The sequence below is a fragment of the Diadema setosum genome, chromosome 18 (genome assembly GCF_964275005.1).
Source record: "Diadema setosum chromosome 18, eeDiaSeto1, whole genome shotgun sequence".
Lineage (NCBI taxonomy): Eukaryota > Metazoa > Echinodermata > Echinoidea > Diadematoida > Diadematidae > Diadema > Diadema setosum.
In genome coordinates this window covers 21,643,333-21,671,138 of record NC_092702.1, presented here as the reverse complement: position 1 = coordinate 21,671,138, position 27,806 = coordinate 21,643,333, and the positions used below count along the sequence as shown (strand labels likewise).

Genomic DNA, 27,806 nt, shown 5'->3' with positions numbered 1-27,806 from the left:
ACTTCAAATGAGTTGTCCACATGATTTCCAGTCTTAGTTTGGTCACTGCTTTAAACAGGTCCTCAACGACAATTGAACATATATATGAAAAAAAAAAGTTTTGTCCATCTAGTATCTCCCTGCATTGTTCGACGTGACCTCTAATACTGTTTTTGATAACATTCCTACATACTTGTACATCTCATGTCGGTCTGATTTTGCAGACATCTAAACGCTATGTGAGAGAAATATACTGACGATACGCCTAGCTCTATCTTTCTCTCCTAATTTCTTGCTTTGTAGCACTCTCCTCTCTCTCTCTCTCTCTCTCTCTCTCTCCCTCTCTTACATCTTATCTCTTTCTCTCTTACTTCTTCTCTCACCATCTCTCTTTCTCTCTCTTTCAATCATATACTTATATATAAATATCTGTACTTATTTATACTATATACATTTACAAGAGTACCTACAGGCACTAGATTTTATTCTTCTCTCTTCTCTCTCACTCTCTCTGTACACATTTTTTACTGACATATGTTACATTCAAGGAATCAAATATATATGACATCATGTATACATATGGAGCGTAAATTGACAGACTTGTGTGGAGCTTCTCTCTGTACACGTGTCGCGTTACACCATGTGCCATGCACTGGGGTATAGTCTACGGAAGCAGGCACTTTACTGCCACATTAACAGGCAGCTGGGTACTAGTCATTGTTACCGAGCCAAAGACGATTACAGATTGTCTTGCGTTCCTCGTCTGGATTGTGAGCCATCCCAACACAACGGGATGATTGTACAAATTCTATATTCTGTCTATGGTATGTACAAGTGTTCATATATATATAGATATATATCTATTCACTATCTATAAAAAAAAAAAGAAAAAGGTGATAATAAAAAGAAAAAAAAGAAACAGTGAATGTTTGGGAATAAATTAAAAGGCAAATGAGCTGCTAGCAGTGCAGGATTGTATGCTGGTGTAAATGATGGTGCATGTTGGCCCGGCTACTCGTCAAGCTGTTGTTGCTCTTTATTGTGTCAGAGAAGCTGCTCGGCGAGTGGACGTCCTGGTAGCGATTGAGGGCGTTCTCCCGGCTTGGCACGGGGTATATGTGCAGAGTCTGTTGGGAGGCGATGGGCGGGCACTGTGGCCCGCCCGTGAGCGGGGCGCACTGCTCAATGTCCAAGCCGTGGGGATGGTGGTGGGAGGAGAGGCTGGTGTGGTGGAGGTACTCCCTGCCGTAGTCCTTCTTGGCCACGTGGTGGTTCGGGAGCTGAGGGGGTGGGGGCGGGGTGCGCCGCCGCTCGCTGGCCTTGTTGCGACTGACCATGCAGACGATGACGGCCACGACGAAGACAAGGGCGAGTCCGACCGGGATGCCGATGAGGAGACCCTGTTCTGTCTGGCCCCAACTGCCCTGGTTGATGTGGTGGCTTCGCGGTGTCTGGTGCTGACTCGGGTCCACCATATTCAGGTTGGGATCTGAGGGAGAGAATAACATGAGAAGGGTGGATTGGTTTAGAGTGCAGTCATACATGGTTTCTCTACAAGGTGTCTGCGATGGTATCAGGTTAAAAACATACCTTCGAAAACCAAAATGCATAAATTGACAAAGAAACCTAGTGCCCTGCTTGGGTTTGTTCACACGGTACCAGAAAAAGGGGGTCGAGTTGACCTTTTCACAACAGGCAAAGTAGGGTAATTTTACCACAATTATCTCAATTCCATGACATTCAGGAAGAATGCAAAATCCTGATGATCTGCAATCTCACTGCTCCTGATACTTTGGGATTGACAAACTCGAGTAAAACTTGTGACCGTTTGTGAGTAGAAGCCTATATTCATCAAGCAAATTAACCATCTCTGTGTTGTGGTTGGTGGTCACGAGAGGGGTTAAAAGGACTCGGTACAATGGGGGAGACCGTGCAATGGGAAGGCTGGCCCAACTTGGACAAATTCTACAATCACTGTAATGAATTGTGTACAGCTTAAAATGCAACACACATGCAGCCGAAAAATCTCAAATAGAGGCAAACGTCAATGATGAGCGTATGCTTCGGTGCGCAAATTCACTGATGGGCAATCCTATTGTAGCAGGCATGTGCTACTCGTGATTAACGAATGTTCCCTGTTGGGCAGCAAGGAGCGACAAAGATCAATTCATTTGAGCAAGCCTTCTCTTCCGACGCTACCAGGTCTTTAAGGTAGGGAATCCCATTTGCATGCCTCAAATGAAGAGTTGTATAAATACAGTGGTATGTTGAAGAGAGTATCATTTTAGAAACTCCCATAAAGTATTGAAAGTGGAAGGTAACATTTAGTACATTTTTATTGACCGTTAGATTTTGAATTGAATTTTTTTCGGGGCTCACCGTAAATTCCAGTACATTACTAGGCTACCTTTGCAGACCCATGCACTGCATGTGTGTCCATCATGTATATTTTGTGAAGAAAGTTCATCAAAGCTTACAAAACATTTCGATATACATTCTTGCCACACACTCTAAATGTTATTACATCAGCTCTTATACTTTTAGATTTGTGTTTATAGATAAAAAATACAGAAGACTGCAACAAAAAGGCTTAAGTGTGGCTGACACACGGAACTACTGAGTAGTTGAGTTTTGTGCATTATTCAAATTGTAGATAACTGTTGACTTCCAAATTTCTCAGCAGTGGCCTAAACAAGTCCCCTGAGGTTCATATTTAATGTTTTGCTGCATTTTGGGAGGTCTGTAAAAGGTATCCCCTACCTGTAACAGGAGGAACAACTGGACACCTACCTGGCAGTACTTCTAGGAACGCGCTCTTGAAGCTGTAGCCCATGGTGTTGGCTCCCAGGCAGATGTACATGCCCGCGTCCTCCGCCGTGGCGTAGGAGATCATCAGCTTGTTGAGGTAGGAGCCGTCCGGGCGCACCAGCACGTCCCCGGCAGGCAGCACCACAAAGTACTGGCCGTTCATCTGGATGGTGGCGTTGGCGTGCTTGGCCGAGGCGCCGCTCGGCACCTGCTTCAGCCACTGGATGTGGGGCGTCATGTCGCTGCGCACCCGGCACTGGAACGAGGTGGTGCCGCCAAACTCCACCGTCGTGTTGACCGGATGCTCCCCAACCAGGTCGGGTTTCTTATTGATTTTATCTGGAAGAGAGAAGTGAGGGTAGGAGTGAGTAAGAGGGTGGGGGGGGGGAGGGGCATGGGGGCAGAAAAATAATGGAGCAATGGTTACGAAATCATGAAGACACATGGTGTGTCATCAGTACGCCTTATGCTTCAAATCGCAACTTATTCTTCCTCTAAAAACCAGTTGCAATGCAAAATTGTTTCACTTCTCACGACATGCAATCATAATAGATTACAAAATATATGACCATAAAAGACAGACACATTTCAAAAGTCTGCCTCAAAACCAAAGACTACTTTTCTAGCTGGTGTTTGGGTGCTGTGTCATCTCTACACGCTACCAGAATCACCACACAGAAACATGGAACATGAGAGAGTCATGCTAACTACATCTATCTACTCCACACAGACTGAGAGCTACACAAGAGACGGGTAAACGTTGCAAACCACAGGTTAGGGGATTGCACACACATCAAATTTAGGAGGGGATGATGCCACATCTTTAGATGTAGAAACAAAATTCATTTCACACTGCAGAACTTCAACGAGACTTGGGTTACTTTTTTTCTTCTGTTGTTTTGCAGACAAATAATACAGACAACTCCATAAAAGTGGGCAAGAAATATCATGCATAGTAAAGGAATAGCTGAAAGTGTATTTCTACTCAGTGACTAAGCAGGTGAATTTCCCTCTGGCTCATCAATTTCCCACATAATTTTGGCAATCTAAAAAAAAAAGAACTTATTCCTTCGCTAGTCAGAGCAGAACTACAACCTATAACTTGTTCTCCCTTTTTCTTAACAAATCAACAAATCATTTCCAATCAATATCTTGCTTCTAACACGTACCGGGCAAAGAGTTTTTTGAATTGAACCCGATGTATGCTCTTAATACTATATAGATTCACACGCAAGACATCAAGAGTGTAGAGAAAGTTCTCTGATCATGTTGCATATTAGCCACCAATATGCCACTGCCTTACCAAGAAAAAATGAAAAGAAGTTAACATGTATTTACAACACTGCCCTCCCCCCACCTTTCAGGAGTTGCGGGGGTTGAGCTCCACAATAAGAGACCTGTAAAGCCCACCTCACGCCCCCAAATATATCCCTTCCCCTTTGATCTCTCTTCCCATGATCATGGGCTAGTGAAAGTGACCCAAGCTCAAGGGGCACAGAAGATGCCAGGAACACCCCCTCCTCCTTCTCCTCCAACAGATTCCACCCCTCTACTCCCACCCCGACAATCTCTCCCCTGCGACTCACCTACGACGTCTAAAATATATGTGGCGTTAATGCGGCCATGCTCGTTTGACACAATGCAACGGTAGGTGCCGCTATCTTCCGGTTTTAAGTGGCTCAACTTGAGAGTGAACTGGCGGGGGCGCTGGCCGTCCGCACTGACAATTTCCGCGTCGTCCTTCAGCCACGTCACCACGGGCCTAGGGTGTCCCGTGGACTTGCACTTTAGCCTGACTGAGCTGTTCAGCGGCTTCACTATCTTATGGGCTCTCGTCATTTTGCCGGTCTCAGAAAATTGCGGCTTTGCTACAGAAGTGGAAATAAAAATGATAGACAGACAGACAGACAGACAGACAGACATGCACAGGATACAGACAAAAAAAGGAGAGAGAAAACAGAAAAGAAGAGAGGGAGAAATGAAATAATGATACAAAGTTTGTCTTTTGTTTTCTAACAAATGTGACAACTGCACAGTTTACTAAAAGTATGAATCTCTCTATGCTTGATCGGGGGACATTAAATGAGACTAAATGTTTCGTATGATGGTTAAGGAAAAAACAGACTGGGTGGAGTATGTATGGAAGGGTAAATGAAATGAGTGAAGATTTCATTCATGGGAACAATAATCGTACACCACTAATGAGGAAAATAAAAATCAAACCAACGACAACAACCAAGAATGCAAGATCTACACTCAACAAGAAAGACATCTTGAAGGAGGGAAGAAAAAAAAAACATCCAAAGACTTTGCACCCTTACAATACTAGACAGACAGGCCATGCAGCAGACACAAACAGCCACTCCAGTTTCAAGAGCTTTTTAATCTGAAACAGTCATCACTTGTGCCACCTGACAGTAGCCACCCTGTCCACCATGTGGACCATCGTCCATGATGTGACTATCCCCCACTTTCCCTACCTATGCTGCCCCCATGGGAGCATCAACAAGTGTAGAGATATTATGCAAAGGGGATGACATTAATATGCAACACATCGATGAAAATCCGAGTAAACTAGGACAAACATCCAGAAATATGAGCATTGAAATTTCAATCCACAATCTAAAGCCCCACACAATAAGGACTAAATAGAAAATAGTCACTTTGTCGCATGATAAAGACATCTTTTGATCAAAATTTGCCACCCAGCTTCAATTTTACTATACATTTCTTCATTGGAAAACTGTTTCTCTGTGGCTTTGCTCCAAATGAATAGGAAAACCTCCTACAACGGTTCCATTACTAGTAAATGACAATAATTCATATTTGCTAGTTGGATTTTATCAAAAGTATAAGAGGACCAATAAGCGCGTAATATCACGGTCACGAACCACGATATCTTTTTATTCATTGACTGAAGAGGTGGGAACTTTCTAATCACTTGTCCAGATACATTCAAATTGTCATATGTATCTGCTGCCCCCTGTGGTAGGTAGAAAAATGACCATCTCTTTGGGGGGGGGGGGGGGGGGCTCCTTCTCCATCAAATCAAATAGCAGGTGTCTTAACCAAAGATGGCATGCATCTTTTCACTTCTCATCATATTCATCGGGTCCTCTGGTCTGCAAACTCAAGATCACATCTCTTGATGTAAAGAAGATGTGATCAGCCCTTCTCTTTCCACAAACTTCCACCTTTCCCCAGCTCCTTTAAGGTGACAGTACTCTTTGTCGTCATCCCATGGAAAAGTAATTTGTGGATATCTTTTTTTCAGGCATGACACAAATCCCCTTTCTCCAAATGAGGGCTATAGTTCACCCTCTTCCACCCTGTAGCTAGTTGCCATGGCGATACTTACTTCCTGCTGTTGGTCGGTCCACTCCTTCGTCCACTTCTGGCTCTTCCACTACTGTTTCCGGGTCTGGATCGCTTGAACGCTCTACAAGAAAGGGCAGAAAGATATGCACAAATTAACGTAAATTTGAAGTCATCTTTATTTTCAACTGAAGTGGTGGTTGTTTTCTTTAAGCAAAGTAATCTAATACCAAGAATCACTGATCCAGTCAAGAGTTTAGGAATTTAAAGGACAAGTTCACCTTCATAAACATAAGGATTGAGAGAATGTAGCAATATTAGCAGAACACATCATTGAAAGTTTGAGGAAAATCGGACAATCCGTTCAAAAGTTATGAATTTTTGAAGTTTTAATGCAGTAACCACTGGATGAGAAGACTACTGCATTGTATGAATAACTTAGATGTCACATGCGTACAACAATATAAGGAAAATACAAAGAGAATTTCATAAAATTTCATCTTTTGAAAAAAGTACACATTCCCTTGACTCGTTACCGACATATGTTAGGGGTAATATCATTCCCCCTGCCTTTAGAAAGAGGCAAGTCAAGTGCTCTTTTATTATGCGAAAAAAGTGAAAATATGTTGAATTTTCTTTACATTTTCTTTATACTGTTGTATGCATATGACTCACAAGCTGTAGTAGTCTCCTCATCCAGCGGTTCCAACACAAAAATTTTAAGAATTCATAACTTTTGCATCGATTGTCCAATTTTCCTCAAACTTTCACTGATGTGTTCTACTAATATTGCTGCATTCTCTCAATCCTTATGTTTATGAAGGTGAACTTGTCCTTTAAGTATGGTCATAAATCACATGGGACACAAGATGGAAAACAACTTTGCAAATGCAAGATGAGACTGAAAGACAATAAAGAAGAGAGTGTGTCTGCATCCAAAGCTATCAACAGAGGGCTCACTACTTCTAGGTGGGCTTTTATCAAATAGCTTCTACGGGAGAAGAGAAGAAAGAAAGAAAAAAAAAACTGTCAATCTGAATGAAGGACTACTGATGCCCCTGCTCTGGAAAGTGTTAGGAAGGACGCCCACCAAACACGGGGTTTCCTCAAAAATTTCCTCACCTCCTAATTGCACCCTATTCTCCTTCCATTCAGCACCACCCTTTGATAGATACGTGCGAAGACCCTGTCCTCGTTAAAAGCTCCATTAAGCTTGGGCCAGTTTTTGTCAGCTCGCCTCTTCTCTTTCTTACCCAAACCAATCCCCCCCCCCCCCTCCCTCACTCCCCTCTTCCTCTTCACCAACCCTTTTAAAATCTCTTCACCTTTCTGCAACAACAAAACACTCAAGCAAACAATAAATAAATCAATACTGGCATACAAGAGCAAGCCACTTCAGGATAATAAAGAAAGCACAAATGCATCACACAGAGACACTCACACACACACACAAACAAACAAACAAACACAAACGTACATCACAAGAGGGCCACTTTTTCATTCTACGTTCCCCCCCTTGAGTGTGTGTCTGTATTCAAAGCTGTAAGGTCCACACTGTTTTGCCAATTCGTGAACAATCCACTGCCATTTCACAGACTCTGCACACAGGGACAGTCTTGAAAGGACAAGCATAGATTTGGGACAATTCATATGCAAATGAGAGGGGCTTTGTCCGAATTTTCCTCCCCCCCCCCCCCCCCTACTCTCTCTCTCTCTCTCTTTCTGGTGAGTGCACTGGGCGCCTGAATTGGAGAGGTTTGAATTTCGGCCCCCCTTTCTCTCTTCTCCCAGCAATCTCCTCTGTTTTTCCTATACCCCATGTTTACCTAGAGCAAATGTTGTAGCATACCACAGTGGAGTGCTATGCGCACTGGCACCCAGGGTCTCTCCTCAATGAAATCAACGAAGGTTTTCAAATTCTTCATCCCTAACTTCCCTCCTGAATTCTCTTCCTACCAATTAAAAGGGATAGCTAGCTTTCCTGTTTTTTACGTGCTCTCTTCTCTACCAAAGTTCACTTTTAAAGTTGTAATTGATACCAGAAGATTACGTCTGCCAGCTGTACCTATTGTACAGTTGTTGTTGTTGTTGGGTTTTGTTTTGTTTTGTTTTGTTTTTTGTTTTGTTTTTTTTTTTTTTGGGGGGGGGGGGGGTTTGTCCGAAGTATATTTCTTTTTCAAAGTTGTATCCCATATCAGAAGCATACATCACTCAGTGGAAATTGTCTACAGGGGTGCTGAGGACAAAAAAAAAAGTCAGAATTCCTTCTACATATTGTTCAGGTTCGAATCCTTATTCAAAGGGATGGTATAGTATTGGTGGAAATGAGGATTGTGCTTTTAAATTTTTGCAAGATTCCAAGAAACCACTTGTGAAATGCTACAGAACATACCATTCTAAGATGAATTTGAAGTTTATCAAATGAAAATCGGGGTTTGGAATGGCTGAGACATCCAAAAACAAAGTAAAACAAAGCGATCCTAATGAAAGGTGGGTCCCACCTTTTATTAGGATTGCTCTAGTTTGGATATCTCAGCCATTTCAAAACCAATTTTCATCAAATGAATGTTGAATTCCTCTTGGATTGACATGTTCTTTCATATTTCATAAGAGTTTTCTCATTATCTCACCTAAAAATGCTAGAAACCTGAATTTAGGTCTCAACCAAAACTATACCATCCCTTTAAGGCATCAGCCGGTCATCTTGAGAGGAAACAATCGACTTCATTAGACAAATGCTCCACCAGCATCATGAAGCCAAACACTGCAGCTACAACAATTCTTCTTTCGGCTTGAGATAGACCGCCTTCCCACCCACCAGTGCTTCAATCAAGGGGCCAGCCCTCTTCAAGCTATACCATCCATTCTGGTGTTATCTCTGAACAGGTGTCAGAGAAATATGTCCTTAATACTGTACTGCCGAATTTCATGTCCATTCGAAGTCAGTTGCCAGCATGTTGAGAATGCAAGCTGCAATAAATGCTCTCCACGGGTAGTCATAACTGTGTACGAAAGAGGAATTCTTTTTCACTAAAGAATGGAATAAAGATGGTGAGTTTCTTCATCTTCATTAAGTAGCACATGTCGGGCGAGTAAGATGCATGCAAAACTCGCCCAAATCCTTGTCCGCCCTCGAAATTGTCCGGTATGCTGGAAAATCCCCACACAGAACAAGCCCGTGTAGCTTGCCCGGAAAGGTGTGACAGGGCCTAAACATGGCTGCAGGTAAGCAGGATTTGCATGCGCACCTTCGGGTGAATACGGGCGAGATACCTTCTTGGTACTGTCTTGAGCGGGTCATTGCCGGGATCTCCGGGTAGCAAAAATTTCTCTCCGCAAATCACATGCAAGGCTTGCCCGGAAAGGTGTGACAGGGCCTTAACAATCCACAGGCAAACTGAGAATGGTAGATTGTACCCATTAGTGAACATTGTCTACATACTATATGCAGACATGTAGACTAATAGTAGGTAAAGCCTGCAATGGTGTATAAACCCCACCCTTAATTTTGACCCGTTTCAGCAGGGAAGATAGTGTGGTTAATACAACCTCATTCACGGTAAATACATGTATTTTCAAATTATGAATGCAAGAGCCAGTGATATCAACTGGACGATTCTTATCTAATCCATCACAATACTGCTTGGCAAAAAATTCGAACCGTGACAGGTTTTTCCCTACTCTTGTGAAAATTGGGTCAAATCCAACTGAGTCGGGGGAAAAAATGTACCAAACAATTTCGGAAAAAAAAGACAAAAAGGAGAGGAAATAGAGATAAAAAGTTAAAAGAAATGTTTCTTTCCCATCAAATTGATGCCATCCACACAGCCTGAAGGACAAAGGCAAACGCAAAGTACCATCAAAGCCAAAACTGACCATTCAGTGGGGTATCATCGTTTGACAGGACCTTTTGAGGTTGGGTTCCAAACGTGAGCTGTTATGCTACATATTTGTTAATTTTAAGAGTGAATAGATTAAGATGGAGCTGGAAAAGGGGATTTTTAGGGCAGATAAGATAAGATACACAGCCAAGACCAGTTCTGAACCTATTCCCATATGAAATTTCAAAATGATATGAAAAAAAAAAGGGGGAGAAAAAAAGATTGATTGTGCAAAACCTCAGGTTGGCAGAAAGAGGCCATATGACTGAATTTAAAAACCATAAATACTTCAATCTTTTCTTTTCTTTTTTTTTTTCTGAAGAGTGAATAAGAAACCAGATTTTTGAACAAAAAATCTCGAGAGGGAAATGGAGAAAACAGAGGGGCTGGTTTGGCACGTGGTCTGGATTTTAAACCCAAACCTATCAGTCTTCTTCTGCATGGTGGGTAAAACTTTGGTCAGAGACCTAGTCAAGGACTCACAACCCACTTAAAGGGATAGTACAGTATTGGTGGAGATGAGAATTGGGCTTTTAACTTTTTGTGAGATACCAAGAATACACTTACGAAATAATACAGAGCATATCATATTAAGAAGAATTCAAAGATTATTTGATGGAAATCGGGTTTGGAATGACTGAAACATCCAAAAACAAAGTAAAACGAAGCGATCGTAATAAAGTGTGGGTCCCACACTTTACTACAATCGCTCTGTTTTGGATATCCAAGCCATTTCAAAACCAATTTTCATCAAATAAACGTTGAATTCCTCATGGAATTACATGCTCTTTCATACTTCATAAGAGGTTTCTCGTTATCTCACCAAAAAAATGTTAGTAACCTGAAATTAGGTCTCAACCAAAACTATACGATCCCTTTAATAGAAAAGTAGAGCAGTCCAGACTCCATTGCTTTCATGAGATCTACGGCTGTGGTAGAAACATCCCCCTTCCACGCTAGTCGCTGGGGTGATCACCAGGGAGATCCAACGGGGAATCAGATGGAGAATGAATACTCGGGAGAAATATCTTTCAAACTAGCGAATGAGTTTCTGCTTGATTTCTCTTGCCCTCTATTCCACGGTGCTAGCACATGTCACAGCACATGCGTGACACGGACGACATGAGAAGATGCTGTTGGCTGGCCTTCGCTTTTCAACTGCGAGTTCATCCCACGATGCCTTTTTGTGCTAGAGCCTCATCTGGGAATTCGCAGGGACACCCATGAGTTTACCACGGACGGTTCTAGGGCAAGATTTATGAAAAGTCACCCAGCATTTTACCTGAAAATTTCATTTCATAAGCTACAGCATCACCCGGGAAGTCGCAGGTGATGTCTGGGGTGGAAATTTCCTAAGCATGAAAGGGGTAACATTTCCACCAATTGGCAGGTGCCTCTCTCTCCCCCAATGAGATGATGGTGAGGAGCAGGCTTGAGCCAAGCCCCGACCAGGCTTGTCTACCCTTCCTTCGTCCCAACAGATCCAGAAAAAGTTTGATTCCATGGATGGTTTAAGACCATTTCCATGTACAAATGTATCTTCACCAGCCAGGTAGGGGATGGTTAGGGTCCCAGATCCCTGCCTTTTGGTCTCTTTGAGATTGAGGAGTTTCTCAATGAGACAACCAACAGAGCCTTGAGGGGAGAGGCGAGACAGATAGCTCTCTGCAATGCAAAAGATCAACATGAAGTATGAAGGAAAGGGAGTTGTAATGGAGAAGAGATACCTTCTTTATACATGCCAATGCTAAAATGTAGAGAAAAACATAAAAGAAGGTATAAAGGTACAAGGTACATAAAGAAAAGAAAGAAAAAGGAAGAAAGATAAAGAAAGAGAGAAGATAGATGGAGGAAAAAGAGGAGGAAGGTTGGGTGGAAGAGAAAGTGAGGGAGCTCACTCATGGCACAGAACTTTGGAGACTAAAGTCACACACTGATCCCCTGGGTGAACCAACTTCACACCTCAGTATTTTCTCTGCTAATAGACGAAGGAGGTTAAACGCCAGTCTCATGGGGGTTTGTGGGTCCAAAACCTGGGAGGATGAACACATACTCCCTCTCTTTCTCTCTCTCAGTCTCTCGGGGGGGGGGGGGGGGGGGTCACACGAGGTCAGGTCTTTTTTGAGCCCAAGTCTCTCTTGGCACTGACAACACCGGTCCCTGAACCAACACCTCGCACCTCATCTCGTTGGCGAGGCGTTGGAACGAGAGCTTTTTCGGGTGTTCCTCCATGCTGAAAAAACGTGCCGCAGCAGCGAAGCACACTTTTGTTGGAGAGAGAAAGAGGGAGAGAGCGAGAGACAGAAGCGACCATAGTCTTCTGGGCTTAGTCCCGGTTGCTAACATCACACATGAATTGCAAGCAAGGTAAATTATTAAAATCAGCAGCCAGCCATCTTTGGCAAATCTTCCTCGGTTCATTCACCATACAGAGGATGCCCAACTGGCTTGCATTACATCTCGTGTGTCGAAGGTTAACATCAGTATCACTACTGTTTCATGTTTGTTTAATTGTGCCCATTTCCTTTCACATCTCTGGCAGAAACACTGGTATTCTGTCATATCATGGACCAAGAACTAATAAGCGTTCCAGGAAGTTAGTGACTTGAATATCATGTGAAGATCACAGAGCATAGAGGTCCTGTGGTTAGAGCAATTGTTGGGTCTGTTGGGTAGGCGAACAAAGACTCAAGATTCATAACTATGATCAAAATGCCCTTCCCCCATTTGTACATCAATGTTACACTGTAAAAGTTGTTACTTTCACGTACAAGAAGGTCACAGACATTTTTGTGACGTTATTTTCGCGCTTGGACACCAGGGCTATCATAAGTGCGATAATACCCCGAGAGTGTGCTGACATTTTCACGTGTTGTTACATTCGTGGGACAACAGTGATTCGTGAAATTCGTGGGTAAATAACAGCTTTTACGGTATAGAGGGACAGATTTTGCTTGTGAGAATGTCCTGCCATTTGCCACATCCCATGGTTGTCCATACAAATTACCTACCAAGACAAAAGACCGGGCATTCCTATCAACTCACAAACTTGACAGTTCTGCACTCATTTAGGGAGAATGGAAGCAGACCTTGGATTATGCACTTCTGAACACCAGATGACTGTAAGAATATAACAGGGGAGCCTAATGTCAAGTACAAAAGACAGAGATGCATGAGAGAAAAGTGAGGACTGCATAATCAAGACTATCAAGAAAAAGTTTACCACTCCATATCCAAGATTTCCCTCCCGATTCACTTACTGTACTCCTTCCACTTCAAGTCTCCTCTCTCATCCTCTCTCCCTCCTTTTTTTTTTACATCTTGATTCTTGCCCCCTTCCCCTTTATTTTTATACCTCTCCCTTCCTCCTTTCAGGCGAGAGAGTTGTGGTAATAAACCCTGGTTCCCATTATGTGGTGGCATAATTGCTGGGGCTGACAGGTAGGCTCTGAGGGGGCTACCAGAGAAGGCAGGCCCCGGGGCGATAGGGGTGCTTTCCAACCTAACAACGGGGGTAGAACTTCCAGGGACCAATACTGTTCCTCAAGTCCATTCCACTCCACAACTTTCTCCCTTTCTTTTAAAGATAAAAAAAAATAACTTGAAAGGAAAGCAATATTATGGCTGGAAGATTAGTCAGTACCTAGAGAGGGTTACACACACACACACACAGACATCCATACAAAAATGCATTTTATCCATGGGGAGATGGATCAATATGCGATGAATAAATTCTGATAGAGGCACAGAGAAATACACTTTCGTATTTCAAAGACACAGAGATCAGGCAGAAACAAGCTCTTTAAAGGTTTTGTTTCTTTCTAGAAGTAAAACTACATCACTGAACAAAAACAAAAGCAAAATAAAAAACATTACGAAAGAATATTGCATGAATGTCACATTGGTGCTTGGGGAGAAGATGGATCACAGTGTACAGAAAATCAGGAAAACTGCTGAAGACGCAAGGGGAAACTCTTTTTCCCCATGGAGAAATGTATGACTTCTTTCCCCGGCTAATGTTTACTTGAGGAATTCCGACTTTGAAATGGCCTGACAAGGAAGGACGACAGGCAAGTGAAACTAACAATGTTTGCCCATAAGAACATCTACCTCCAGAATGATGCAGCTGGAAAAAAAAGGGGGGGGGGAGGAGAGCAAAATATAATGTCAATGTTAAAAATGATTGACAAAAAGTAAGCAAGATATCAACACTGACATACCCAACTTGGAAATGAATATGATGAAAGTTGTTTTTACAGTCTCCAACTATGAAACCTCCTCACAGCTTCTCAACTTTTCCCATCATCTTCAACTTGTCCAAAAACCTTTACCATACTGAGAACCATTTGGAATGTTTCCATCCAGAAACAGTACATTTGTAGATATGACTCTACTTTTTAAAGCCACGTCTGATTTGATGGAACTGTATGTAAATGCGTCTTCATCTCCAAATGCAAAAACCAAATTGCATTTAAGTATCATCAACATATTGATTGTTTTTTGCTGTTACATCGACATAAGACTATTAAGAGTAAAGTAGAAAAGAGCCAGTCACCAACACAACAGATTGTAAGTCTAGGTAGGTTACTAATTTGCAGAGCTTGCACTGTGGGGACCAAGTTACCCACCCCAACACACCTATCCCTTCTTACACCACGGGCGCATGACAAGTGCTTGGTGATAGCTAGTATTCAACCCTTTTGGCAACTTAAAGCAAGTCTGAGATGAGTTTTTTTTGTGTGTGTGAGTGTTGTTTTCTTTTTTCTTTAATCCCCTTAGTTAGAATTAGGGGATGTCTGCTTTGTTAAAGAAGTATTGAAGTACCAAAATAAAGTCCATCATCTCATTATCACGGTGCAGAAGAAGTGTTCCATCTTTTTGAAAGAAAAATGAATACACCTGAAGAAATCGTCACTTGTGTTGAAACAAGAAACAAAACCACACATGAAGAAGTACTTCTCATCATACTCGCTGAAAATTTGCCACATTTGCTACCGAGAGTGGTGAGTCAGAAATCAAATAGAGATTATCTCGTCTATTTCATTTCTAGTTCTACCTTGTTCATTTCCCTTTTGACTTCTCTGACCCTACAGCAGTTGTCTGTTCAAAAAGGCTTCAAGAAAATCATCATTTTATTGGGGGGGGGGGGATGGGGGTGTGGGGAGTTCATGGAGAAGAGCTCAGCATGAGTATTAGGTAGTGTCCCCCCCCCCCTGCTATCCCCTTGGTGGAATAGTGTGCCAAACCAGCATACATTGTGTGGAAAATGTTTGCTAACATTTGGATGCCACGGGGGAGTGGCGGCAGGATCAAAGAGGGGGGCTGGAGCCCTGGGGCTGGGTTGGGAGAGGAGACGGGGGAGAAGGAGGAGGAGGAGGAGGAAAGAGGAAAAAGGAGTGAGCGGTGGAGGGCAAAAAAAAAAGAGGAGAATGGAGAAGAAGAGGAGGAGGAGGTGGTGGAGGTGGTGGTGGTGGTCTTGAGAGCACTCTGTGAGAAGGGGGAAAAGAGAGGGGTGAATGGATGGTGGGATAAGGAAGGGGAGAGAAGAGAGATAGAGGGATGTCGGAATAGAGGAGGCAAGGGGAGTGGTGATTTGGGGAGGGAAGGTAGAATGAAGAAATATGTACAGGAGAAGGAAAATGGAGGAAAGCAACTCAGGGAGTGGGAATATGAGTGCCAAAATAATGGGGGAGAAAGAGTGACAAAAGTGAATGAGAGGATGAAATAAAGCATGGGGGGGGGGGGGGGGAGAGAGAAGCAGAGTCTTGCAGAATTATGCACCAGCCCGCACTTCATACGAAACATCCAAACAGTCATACATAGATCCAGGCAATAACTTGACCTTCTAAGCCCTCCTCTTGATCATACACTCCAAACGTCCATTTCCTTGGGGGGGGGGGGGGGGAGGATGAGTAATTGTAGTTAAACACCTTTCACTTCCCATCATTATCAGTGCGAAAGTTTTCCTCCCCCCCCCCTCCTTGTCACTTTGCATCAAACTTCCAAATCTTCAGTCAAAATTTGCACTTGCTCCTCTCTCCAACATCTCTCTATTTATCTCAAAAAAAAAAAAAAACCAACAACAACAAAACAGTACCATGTGATCATCTGGAAAGATAATGTTAAAGGAAACACTTCATTCTTTATGGCAGTTAAATTCCAATGAATGGAGCAAAGATACACAAACAGTAACAGTTAACACTTTACTTACATTGAACAAAAGTATTTGCATCCCAATGTTTTATCCAACTTTCTGACTTGTGTGACTGGACAATGGTCCCCAATATCATTGCAGTTGAAAAAAAGAGTGACTGTCCCTAAATATTGATGGGAAACACTTGAATTTGCATTAATGCTGAATATTTGCTTTGAAATAAAATATACTATATGACATCAAATAATATAATGTAGGTGAATACAATTCAATTTCAATGTAGGTGAGATACCAAGGAATATCAAAATTTACAAGACCAAGAACTCTACTACCTTTTGAACTAGTTTCTAATGTAGCATGAATAACAACAGACATTGATAGTGCAGTGCTCTCAAGCATTTGAAATTAATCATCCTTCCACCCTATTTTTCCCCCCATACACACATCATGGTCTCAACACGACATTTCCTAGCGTACTACATGCAGTTTTCAATATGTACATTATGGATGTGTCACCAACCTGGACACACTTCTACTCAAACTTGCCGAAGAAACGATGCCTTCCTCACGCTCTAACTGCAGTCTCACTGGCCAGCTCTTACACAACTTTTCCCTCTTGCTCTATTTCTCCAATCTCCTATCTGCTATCTAATTTCTCATATTTCATATTTCCATTCCATTAATGACCTTCCTGCTGATATCGATCACATCTTATACCCCCCACCCTTTTTGTCAGTCCTGCTCGTATCACGTACTGCCACTTTGTTGCAACTCCATCTCCTTTCCTCTCCACTCAAACACTGTCGAATCAGATAAGCTCCTAACTTGTGCCCATAACTTCCATCCTCCTTATTTCTTTGAAATGATTTGTTTTTCAGTACTTAACTGGCCTCCATCTGTGAACTCCCCCCCCCCCCCCACCCCATCCGACCTACACTACATAAAATGACTAACTCTCTCCTACTCTGCAGCTCCCAATGCTGTCTTCCTGTTGCCATGCCAATACCTCCAAGTGCCGGGAGGAGATGAGCATCAGAGGAGAAGAGAGAAATCCTAGAGCATCATTTGTCCTTGGGATTACGGCAAGCAATCAAATATGAACAACCAAACTGATCATCTTCACTATCAGACTTGTTCTCATTCTTGTCTATGGAGGATATACAGCATGTCTGGAGGCACATACAAGGGAAATCCAAGGCTGATGTATACAACATGGGAGCAATAAGACTGCATTTTTAAGAGTCTCGAGGCTTAACTCCTTATGTTTTTTGTTTGTTTTCTTTTCAACATGAGCACTGAACAAAACAATCACAAATTTCTCCAACTTGCCAGAATGTACATTTAGGCTCAGGTTCCATACTTTTGGTGGGCAGGAACCCAATCATATCACTTGCCCAATAATGAGTTTCAGATGTCCCAGGCAAGTTGGGTACAAATGTAAGTGGGTTTGTAGTGCTTTGTCTGCATGAGGTTTTGGTTTTTTTTTTTTACATTTATGATGCGTAACAGTCAAGAAAGTTGTATTAAACTTCAATTCCCATGCTACACATAGCAGTACACTGGACAAGCTTTTGTTGGTGTGAAAGCCAACGCCAATAACAGAAGAGTGCTTGCTTGCTTGCTAAGACTGAGCAACGGAGTGGAAGTAGGCCTATTAGGCATAGCATCTTGAAGCATTGTTGGAGCATTAACCCATTGAGGAGGGGCTGATTTTGCTACAACACGCATTTCCCATAGACACCTGACTGAGTATATTTGGGACTCGTCCTCAACGGGTTCAGGGGCATGGAAGCACATTATTGTCACTTTTTTTTTTTAGGGTGGAGAACTTATTGGGGATAACATTGCTATGCTATACAGGATTCACACTGCAAAAAGGCTCAGTCAAAGAGCTAAGAATGAGAAGGCAGAGAGACGGCCTCAACGCCCGGTGAATCCCAGTCTCCTGATTTACGGCGCCGCGCACCTTTATCGCCCCTCCTGAATGCTCTCCGTAAATTTCAGTGGAGCACTTAACCATAAATCACGCGGAAAACACTGGGCTGTGTGGTGTTTAGCTCACATGTTACACACTGGGCAGTGGCCACAAATTCATCTGTGTGGCAAATATCAATTAAAAGAGGAAAGCCTTCTTTTTGTACCCAAAATATCTGGAGAAAATGTGTGCCATCAAAATTAATAAGGGGTCATATTACTCCATACTTCAGTTACAGGCCAATTTATACGAAATCACAGCGACGACGTTTAGGAGTAATAATCATAACACATTTATATTTGATTATGCGCGATCAAGCCACTGATATCCCTCAGGTAGGCAGGCTTACAGAACAGATAATGAAGATTTAACTTCTTTTGACAAAGTTGAGACACAATGTACCTTTACAGAAAAATAAAATATGTCTCTACTTTATATTCAAAACAAGACTCTTTCTGTCTTTCTTTCTTTTGCTGTTTGCCTTGTGAAACAGCTGTGTTCCCCTCCTGGAAATTCCAAGTCCAAAAACAGACCCTTACCAAACAAAGGCCGGACACATAACCACAATTTCACGCACGCAAGAACTGACACATGTCATCATCACTACTGCTGGGAGAAAAACAATATTTTGTGCTGCACTAGGAAAAAAAAAACAGAAGAAAAAGAAATGCTCCTGATATCGGCACAGGCTCCAAACTTTCTCAAGAAACAAATAACATTTCTTTGGTAGTTAACATCAACACAAAAAACAATAAAGAGAAAACAATATGCAGGCAAGTTTATCTCCATTTCTCACCACAGGGTTGCGACATCTGGGCGGAATATTGCCGTATCTCCTTTGGGAGATCAACAGGTAGTAATAATGGGAATAGTCAAGTCACACTCCGCATCGCTGATGGGTCGGAAAAACGAAATGGATCTAACAGCAGCCTGGCATGGCTGTTATGCCAATCAAAAGTCACCGCATTGAAAATCATATAGATTTCGTCCTGTTGATTTTTAACTGCAATGACGGCCGCTGCCCTGATTCAAGACCACAGATTTGGAAAAATGAAAAACCCGAAAGCGATGAACATATTCCTCCAGTCCACTTGATTGAATATAGGTAGGGGTGGAATTCTGTGCTTAGTTGAATTACAATTTATATTAAAAATAAACTGAAGTACCAAATTCTGGACAAAGATGTAGAGTTGCTACAGGAAATGATGCTTTTACGGTAACAAGTAGACGATGAAAATTTTGAATGTAACCTAACAAAACAATTTGTTTTTTACCACTTAAATTCAGAGAAGCTTCTTCAAAATCTTGTAACAATGCTACCAGCACAATGGAGAGTCGCCTAAACGGCACCAAAGGGGGGGGGGGGGCTGCATCTATGGAAGGATTTCGACTTTCACTGGTACCAAGAAGACCAACTGTGCTAGTTTGTGCTGTTTATTTTACATAAAAAATTAATTAATAAAAAAAAAATCATCAAATATGTCTGAAAAGGTTGGCCCAGCAGTTTCAAAAGAGAAAGCAAGAAGACAGAAATTTAATAAGAGGATTCCTGCATCAAGCCTTTTAATCATAAAATGTTGCATACAAGCCATAATGTACATAACCTGGAACAGAGTTTATTCCATGAGAGACAAATCTCAAAAAAAAAAAAAAAAGAAAAAGATATGCACGCAAATCATATTAATGTAGAAACAGTGACACCTAGTTGGCTAGGGGAATGTATGTTCTATCCACTGTAATCCAAGTACTGTAAACGTCAATATTTTCGCGCGATTAATTTTTCGCGCTGAGCGGCTCGAAAACATATTCGCGGGTTCTTAAATTCGCCTCCGTAGCGGGTTCATACACAGTCGCTGTTTTCATCCAGCGATGCCAGCGTATGAAAAGCGACGTAGCGAGCGGCGCGAGTGTGAGTACAAGCGCTCAACTACGTAGTGCACTGTACATGTATTTTACTCGATACGTGTACTGTAGTACTAGTACTGTAGTCGCGGAAATGTAGCACACCAATCAGCCGTGGGCTATATGCGTAAACATGTCTGTACTACGTAGCAGTATCATAGACGAAGCGCACGCAATTCAGGCCGTTCAAAATGTGCATAGAAAATTGCGAAGATATATTCGCGCGTTTTTGAATTCGCGCTAGCCGAACGTACGCGGAAATCCGCGAAAATTAATGTACCGCGAAAATTTCAACGTTTACAGTAGTCTGTGATGAATAATAAATAAGTAATCATGTTTCCTAAAATAAAAACCAACAAAATGGCACATATCTCCATTATAAAAAAAAAAACCACACTGTTTCTACACTTGTCACCTTCTATTGGAAAGCACAGTAAGACCTACTGATGCTTTTACTCCTCTCTTTACACCACACCTTTTGAAATTTTGAGACTCTTCTGGAAAAGTAACAACAAATGTGGATTTCAGTTTGATCTGAATTTCATCACTTCCCATTCAGCTCTTGCGGCAGAAACCACTGAATCAGAAAACATCTCCAGCACGAAATTGAATGCACCCCTCCGCATACAATCTGTTTTCGTAACGGAATGAGACCTTCTACAGAATTCTGCTACCTCATTTTCGCTGCCCTAGTCTTCTGGAGCAACCGGACAAGCTTGGCATGGCATTTTTTTTTTTTTCCTTTCTTCCATTCCAGTGAATGTCAAGACATCGAATCAGTCTTCGAGCATAACTTTTTGGCTCGAAATAATAGACAAATCAGCTGAATGAAGCATTAATGTTTACAAGCTATGAGAGCACATTTATCATCATCTAAATCTCACTGTAACATTAGTTCCATGGAAGGCTGTGATCAAATTGAAACACTATTTGACTCTTACTGTACTCTCACATAAAACCAGACTCCCAAATTCACACAATGCTATTAACAAAAGACGATCCTACATACAAATAAAAAGGACGAAAAAGCGCATTCACTCACAGGAACTATCTGATTTTTGCTGATAAATTTGATTTTGATTTTGCAATTGAATTTGATTTTTGCATCGCGATGTAAAAACATATTATTTGCCACCGTTCACACATGTCAAAAAAAAAAAAAAAAAAGTCATTTGGCTGTATATGAAGTGCTTTGAATCTCCACATTGTGCATGCCTAAACATGACGGAGAATGACTCAATGCACCCGCGTGTAAAATCCAATGTGTGCTGAGTTGCAATTTCGGATTAAAACAAGCCATGATTCCTTTGCATGCCGTTCACACATGCCATGGAGGGCAAATCATTGCATGAGCTTAAAATATCAAGCAGGATTGATTTAACAACCAAGATACAAAAATTAAAGATATTTTCGTTTTATTTCTTTTCTTCTTTCTTTCTGTCTGCCACGAATAACCGTTACTTACCTCTCACGGTTAAAACGAACTCAATGCTGACGCTCCGAAGCCGTTGGTGGCCCGGCACACGTAGGCCCCTTCGTCCTCCTCCACCAGGTTGGAGATGCGCGCCCCTCCAGCCGCAGCCGGAACCGGTCCCAGCCCTGGTTGATGGTCACCCCGTCTTTGGTCCACATGGTCAGGGGCGGCGGGTTCCCCGTCACCGGACAGGGCAGCTTGATGGACCGGCCCAGGGTGCCCCTGCGCACCTTCTCCACCTCCTGGGTGATTCTTGGTGGTCCTGCAAGCGATTGGAAGATGGGTTGAAGGTTCATTTAAAACCTCATGGCATGGCAATCTATCGTAATGCTTTTTTCCTCCTTGACAGATAATGTTTACCCAAGGAGCTTTGCCTTGGTTTACCCCCAAAAATATGTGTGGATTGAGTGAATGCAGCAATAGTAGTCCAAGACATCGGTGAGAGTCTGAGGAAATAGGACAATCCGTTCAAAACATATGAATTTTAGAGTTTCTGTGCAGCCGTCACTGGATAAGAAGACTCAGAACTACAGTTTGTGATAGTCATGTACATGTATGTACAACAATTTATAGAAAAACAGAATTCAACATATTTCATATTTCTAGCAAAATGAAAGAGCATCTGACTTCCCCGTATCGGCAAGCAGGACGACCAATATTACTCTTGGCATGTATCAGTAACATGTCAAAGAAATGTGTACTTTTCATTAAAAATGGAATTTTGTGAAATTCTCTCAATATTTTTCTTTATACTGTGGTAAATATGTGACGACACACTGCAGTAGTCCCCTCATCCAGCGATAGCTGCACAGAAACTTTATAAATAACTTCTGAAAAGATTGTCAGATTTTCCTCAAACCTACACTGATGCATTCTACTATTATACTGCTGCATTTGCTCAATCCACACTTACAATTGTAAAATTTGGGTGAACTTGTCCTTTTTTGTCAAGTGCTTTTTCATAGTCAATTTCATGCTTACATCTATATAGTGTACATGTCACTTACTTTACACATCTTTAAGTAAAACATCAACATACACTTTATGTTTGCTTATACTGGAAATACAGAACAGACACAGAATATAAAAACTGCATACCAAAAGGAATATGAAAACCCGGCATCACAGAGCCACTTTCTCTCATTTTTCCTCCACCTCTCCCTCTCCGCCTTTCTCTCTGTTCATTTTCTCATCTCTCTCTCTCTTCACCATCTCATCTTATTTCTGTAAATGCAGCTCGGAATAATCTTTGGCAAACAAGCCATCTGTGTCAGAGCTCTTGAGTAGCCCCGAGTCAAATGATGATTTCATTCAAATGGGCCAGAAGGGGTAACACCAAAATAAAACAGGAAAATACCTTCAATATGCAGTGTCAGTCAGGTCAAAAAAGTGACTGGGCTAATCCTTCAATTTTTGCTGCATGACAGCAGCCAGAATATCCTAATGAAAATCTTGATCTTCCCACAAGTCAACTGTTTTACATATATTGATTCTTTTTTCTGTTGTTGTGCATTTCGTTTCAGGGGATTTCTCTGGGGTTAGATAATTTTTTTTTTTCTTTCTTCCACATTCCATGATGCAAAATCTCCAAATTGGACACTTGATTTTCGCATGGTTGCCTATGAGATGACGGAAATGGTGATGCGTTTCCCTCTCTGGTTGGGTTGACAGCAAAAAAAAAAACAACGAAAAAGGGAAAAGATATTTACTCTCACCACAGAAAGCGGACATAGCCACCAGCACCATCAATAACTGTGGTCATACGTCCATCCCTCCTTGCCCACAAGGTGTTACACGGAATTACCTAATGGTCACTAGTCATGGGAAGATATGAATACACCATGTCCATTTCAGGTTCAATAATCACAGTGTGCCCGCAAGACACTGAGCCAAAGAGTGGAAGGAAAGGTTGGGGGGGGGGGGGTGGTGAAGAGAGGATGAGGGGTTAGTATGATGATGAAGAAGTACACGCCACCTTGCTTGCGATTCTTGTTTGCTTATTTGTATCTTTGCGGACAAGCTTGTTTGGCCCCTTGGGAGATATAATGGCTGGAGTTCTGGCTGGACACAGCACTGCAGTCGGCCGTCACCGAACGCTCTCAGCAAAGGGAGACAAGCATCACCAAAAGAAAAAGGTCAATTCACTCATGCATGTGTGCTTGTATGCCAAGTCTACAAAAAAAATGGGAGAAATCCACTCTTCTATCACAACCTTTGACATGATGGATGGGAATACATATCGCTATGACAACTTAAGCAGGCTTCTCACTGCCTGATAACACGAATCGCAGCGCATTACATGGTCACATGGTCACATAACCCCCCCCCCCCCCCGAAAAAAAAAAAAAATATATATATATATTATACAAATATCGACTGCTGCAGAGGGAGATGGTAAAACTATTTGCACCGAGGTGATGTCTCAACAGTGCTATGTCCCGAGACGAAGTCGAGGGACATGGCACTGTTGAGACATCACCGAGGTCAAATAGTTTTACCATGGCCCGAAAGAAAGCAGTCGATATTTGTTTTATATCCCTCTCGAGCATTTTACTAGAGTAATGACGGTTCCCTTTTGGAAAAGTGTGCAGGTTTCGTGAACGATAAATCTAACGATAAATTTAACTGCAGCAGCAGTGCGTGCAGCGCGTAGCGAACGACACCGCTGCGCTGTTGTTGATTCCTACACACGAGCTACACTACAGCGTGCAAAACTCCGAAAGATCGAGGTCCAGGACTACGTTAGAAGTAGGCCTAAAGCGGCTTCGTTACCCAGATCATCTTCAAAATCGGTTTTAGTTTATTCCTAATTCGTACCTGATATGGTGTCCTCCTGCGATCATTCTTCCGTTACTGGAAGCAGTCACTTTGTCAATTGAGCTGAATGCATTGATCACGTATCACACGTCCACACGTTACACACCGACCGGTACCCACGCCATCGCACCACACAGATTTCTGTAATGCTGTCGCACATCACACCGCGCGCTCTCTTAGCGCTAGCTAGCTAGCTAAGCCACAGGACTGTCGCTCAAAAGTATCGCTACTACGCGCACTGCGTAAATTCTTAAGTGAGAAATGTGGATATCGATCACACGATCACGATGGGTGCAAATCGTGGATTCCCAAAAGTACTATATCACGCTGGCTAGTAACCAATTGCACCGCATCCAGCTGCTCGTAGCTAGCTAGTAAAACTACACCATGTTCGTGCTCTGTACAATCCTATGGCAAGAAGCTTTACATGAGGGATATAAATACATATATATATATATATATTTTTTTTTTTTTTTTTTTTTTTTTTAAATGTCATCAGATGACCTCTTAATTTGGGAGAAACTTAAGGCATTTCACCTAACACTATCTGCTTCTTCAAGAACTGAACACTGGCTACATGGGAACAGTGTTTGCATAGTGCTTTAACCAACAATTTTGACAGTCAAAAATCTCTGTGTATATGAAGAATTAATTTTGCTACTTTGGTTCCTACAGAAATAACAAAGAAGAATGATATATGATCGCCAATGTATAGCATAAGGCTGTTCATAGAGCAGACTTTCTTTTTAGTCAACCCATGAAAATATTGTATGATCATCATTTTGATATCCAGAGTGTAGGGTGACAAGGTCCCTCTTTGGATTGGACTTTATTTTTTGGAAAAAAAAAAAAAAATCTGTTGTTCACCTCGAACACAAGCTGTGTACTTGTCTCTTTGCGTTTTGCTGTCCATTGACGCAGCGAGTCGGGCAGATGCCGGCCTGACAAATGAATTGAGACGTAGGACCCACAATGTCAACAGGCAAGTCTTAAAGTTGTCAATCTTCATTTGGGTTTTCCATGGAGCTGACTCCGGTAGCGGCCAAGTGCATCTCGCACAAACAGTGGAACTGCTAGGCCCTGGTCGAAGGAATTTTCTTGGCCCTTTCTCACAAGTTTGTCTGCTCAGTGCAGACCCTGTGCTCCCACATAGTACTGTGAGAACTGCCACACCTCATGCATCAAGAAAACACCAGTTACCTCTTGTGGGGCTTTGCAAAATAGTTAGGGGCATTATACATTTTCTTTGTATTCTCCATACATTAGTAACATCAACAAAGAAATCTTTAAATAATGTGTTGAAATTTTCTTCAAACTAACTGCTGAATCAAGTTTGTAAACAATTGTTCTATTTTCCTTCCACTATGTCTTCTAAGTGGATGAATCTACCCATAATAGCTTTGCCATACACTCGCGGACAGTGATGTTTGAGAGGTGTGACATGCAGTAAGGGATCCAAAAGTTCTCATCTTTTATAGTCTTAGGTACGCTGTTATCACACAGAGATCCAAAGTCCTCAATTTTGGTCGGAGGGAAGTTTAGTGATGTTGATGCCTGAATGAGAGAGATGGGGTTCTCAAAGCACATCTCACACTGATAATATTTCTCTGTTGCTGACACAACAGACTATCAAAGTGAAATCTATTTTGTTTGTTTCTCTTGCTTTTTTGTTGTTGGTATAATGTCGCTGCCACAACTGTGGTCTGTGGGTGCCACAACTAAGGCAACATGCTGTCAAATTCAACTTGCCACAACTTGGGAGTGAACCGGGGCGACAAAATTCCACGACATCCACCGCATCATCGGCCCGACTTAGCGCTGTCAAGATGAGTCATATCACCAACTTTTTTCTTCCTCCAACCCTTCCAATGCCTCTCTCGCCCTCTCTTGCGTGGAATCTGAGAAGCGGGCGAAAGATGCGCTCAAACATGTTTGAGGTTTATGGCGGCTTTGTATCAATGTTGCAAGACACCAACATGACACATGAGACTTCACGTTACAGCAAATATTTGTTCATGGGCCCCCTCCCTTCCCCCCTCCCATTGCAAGATCCACTATCTCAACAAAAGGAGGAAAAAATACCTCTACTTCTGACGATTTCACCTCACATTTATTTACTCCATTCTCCATTTGCTTTCCTTCACGTTCACCCCATTCACTCTGGTCTTTCTCTCTCGTGGGGTGCTCTCGTGAGCGCTTGATATTTCGTCTCACATTTAGTCAAATTTTCTTGGTTGTTATCTCTCTCTTTACCTCAAAATCTTCCCATTTTACGACAATAGCTTGCCTCCTATATGGTCTTTACACTTGTATGTCAGCTTTCAGTTCAGTTTTCGGTTTAGTCGATTTTCAAATTTCTAAAAAATCAACAATGATTTGCAGTTTTGAAAGTGCATTCAGAACATGCACAGAAGGATTTTTTTTTTTTGCATGTTTTATCCATTGAAAGTTTACAGACATAGACCTATATGTTTGATGGTACAGGGAAAACTGTTTGATAAGTGGAACCACTCACAGCGACCGTTAATCAGGAAACTATGTTGAAATGTGATATTTCTGAAAGGTAGGGTGGAGGGGGCATGTGTGTTCCATTGAGCAATGTCAAAGGGAGGGGGAGGGGGCTGAAGAGCAAGAGTGGGGTCCAGCGAACAAAGAAACCATTGGCAACACAGAGATTTTGGGGGGCAGCCTACACTTGGGGTGGGAGAGCGGTGATACTGCCGATGAAAAATCCAACTGAATCTGGTCGGATTTGCGGGCGGGATTACCATGTATCTTGCTGATCGATCCAGCTCTGTTCGTTAGCGACAGCAGGCTCATCTCGCCCCGGACCGTAATCTGAAGCGCATACTTCTTCGGGACAACCAAAAGCTGGAGTGCGCACAGGCTACTCGCTGTATCCCCCAAAAACATTTACAGGACAGGAGAGTCTTTTGTCTGACGGTTGGCGTGAGCAGAGGATCTGCGAGGATTGGTTTACCATTCCGTTTTACTTGCCCTAAGTGAACATCCTAAACTGGAGTTAGATTCACACCTCCAATACATCAATATGTTATTGTATCATTACATGATATTCCTTTTGTTTTCTTTCACAGATACACATCTCTATTCAACATTATTAATGACCAATTATTCGTGAGGACCTGTGTGTGTTTGCTACGAGGAAATGGCACCACAACTTATGTAGCTCAAAAGGAATTATGGGTAACTTGCCCTCAGGATAACCCTTTTCGATCAATATGGGACAGTAAACCACATGAAACATGGAACCACCTGGACAGAGTGAATGAACCCATCTCCCTCGAAAATAGGCGAGAATTACCATGGCCAGCCATAGAGGTTGGCTGCTCACGGATATTACATTCATTATCTGGGGAGCCTGTCTACCTCCTTCATCGATGGAACGCTTGCTGTATACACACACCAACAGACACCAACAACATGATGACGATGCAGGCTTTCTCGAGACAAGAAGCGCTGGTAGGGGGATATCGAACGCTG

General features: G+C 42.3%; 1 protein-coding gene across 1 annotated transcript in view; it reads right to left on the bottom strand.

Annotated features, from left to right (window-relative positions):
• Positions 1 to 368: 368 nt before the first annotated feature.
• LOC140241757 (fibroblast growth factor receptor-like 1) overlaps positions 369 to 27,806 on the bottom strand; it is a 64,529-nt gene continuing 37,091 nt past the window's right edge. The window contains 7 exon segments of the mRNA XM_072321508.1: positions 369 to 1,468; positions 2,770 to 3,126; positions 4,374 to 4,655; positions 6,146 to 6,226; positions 21,480 to 21,512; positions 21,515 to 21,580; positions 21,583 to 21,750. Of these exon segments, the coding sequence (XP_072177609.1) occupies positions 939 to 1,468; positions 2,770 to 3,126; positions 4,374 to 4,655; positions 6,146 to 6,226; positions 21,480 to 21,512; positions 21,515 to 21,580; positions 21,583 to 21,750 (1,517 nt within the window). The 3' untranslated portion in view covers positions 369 to 938.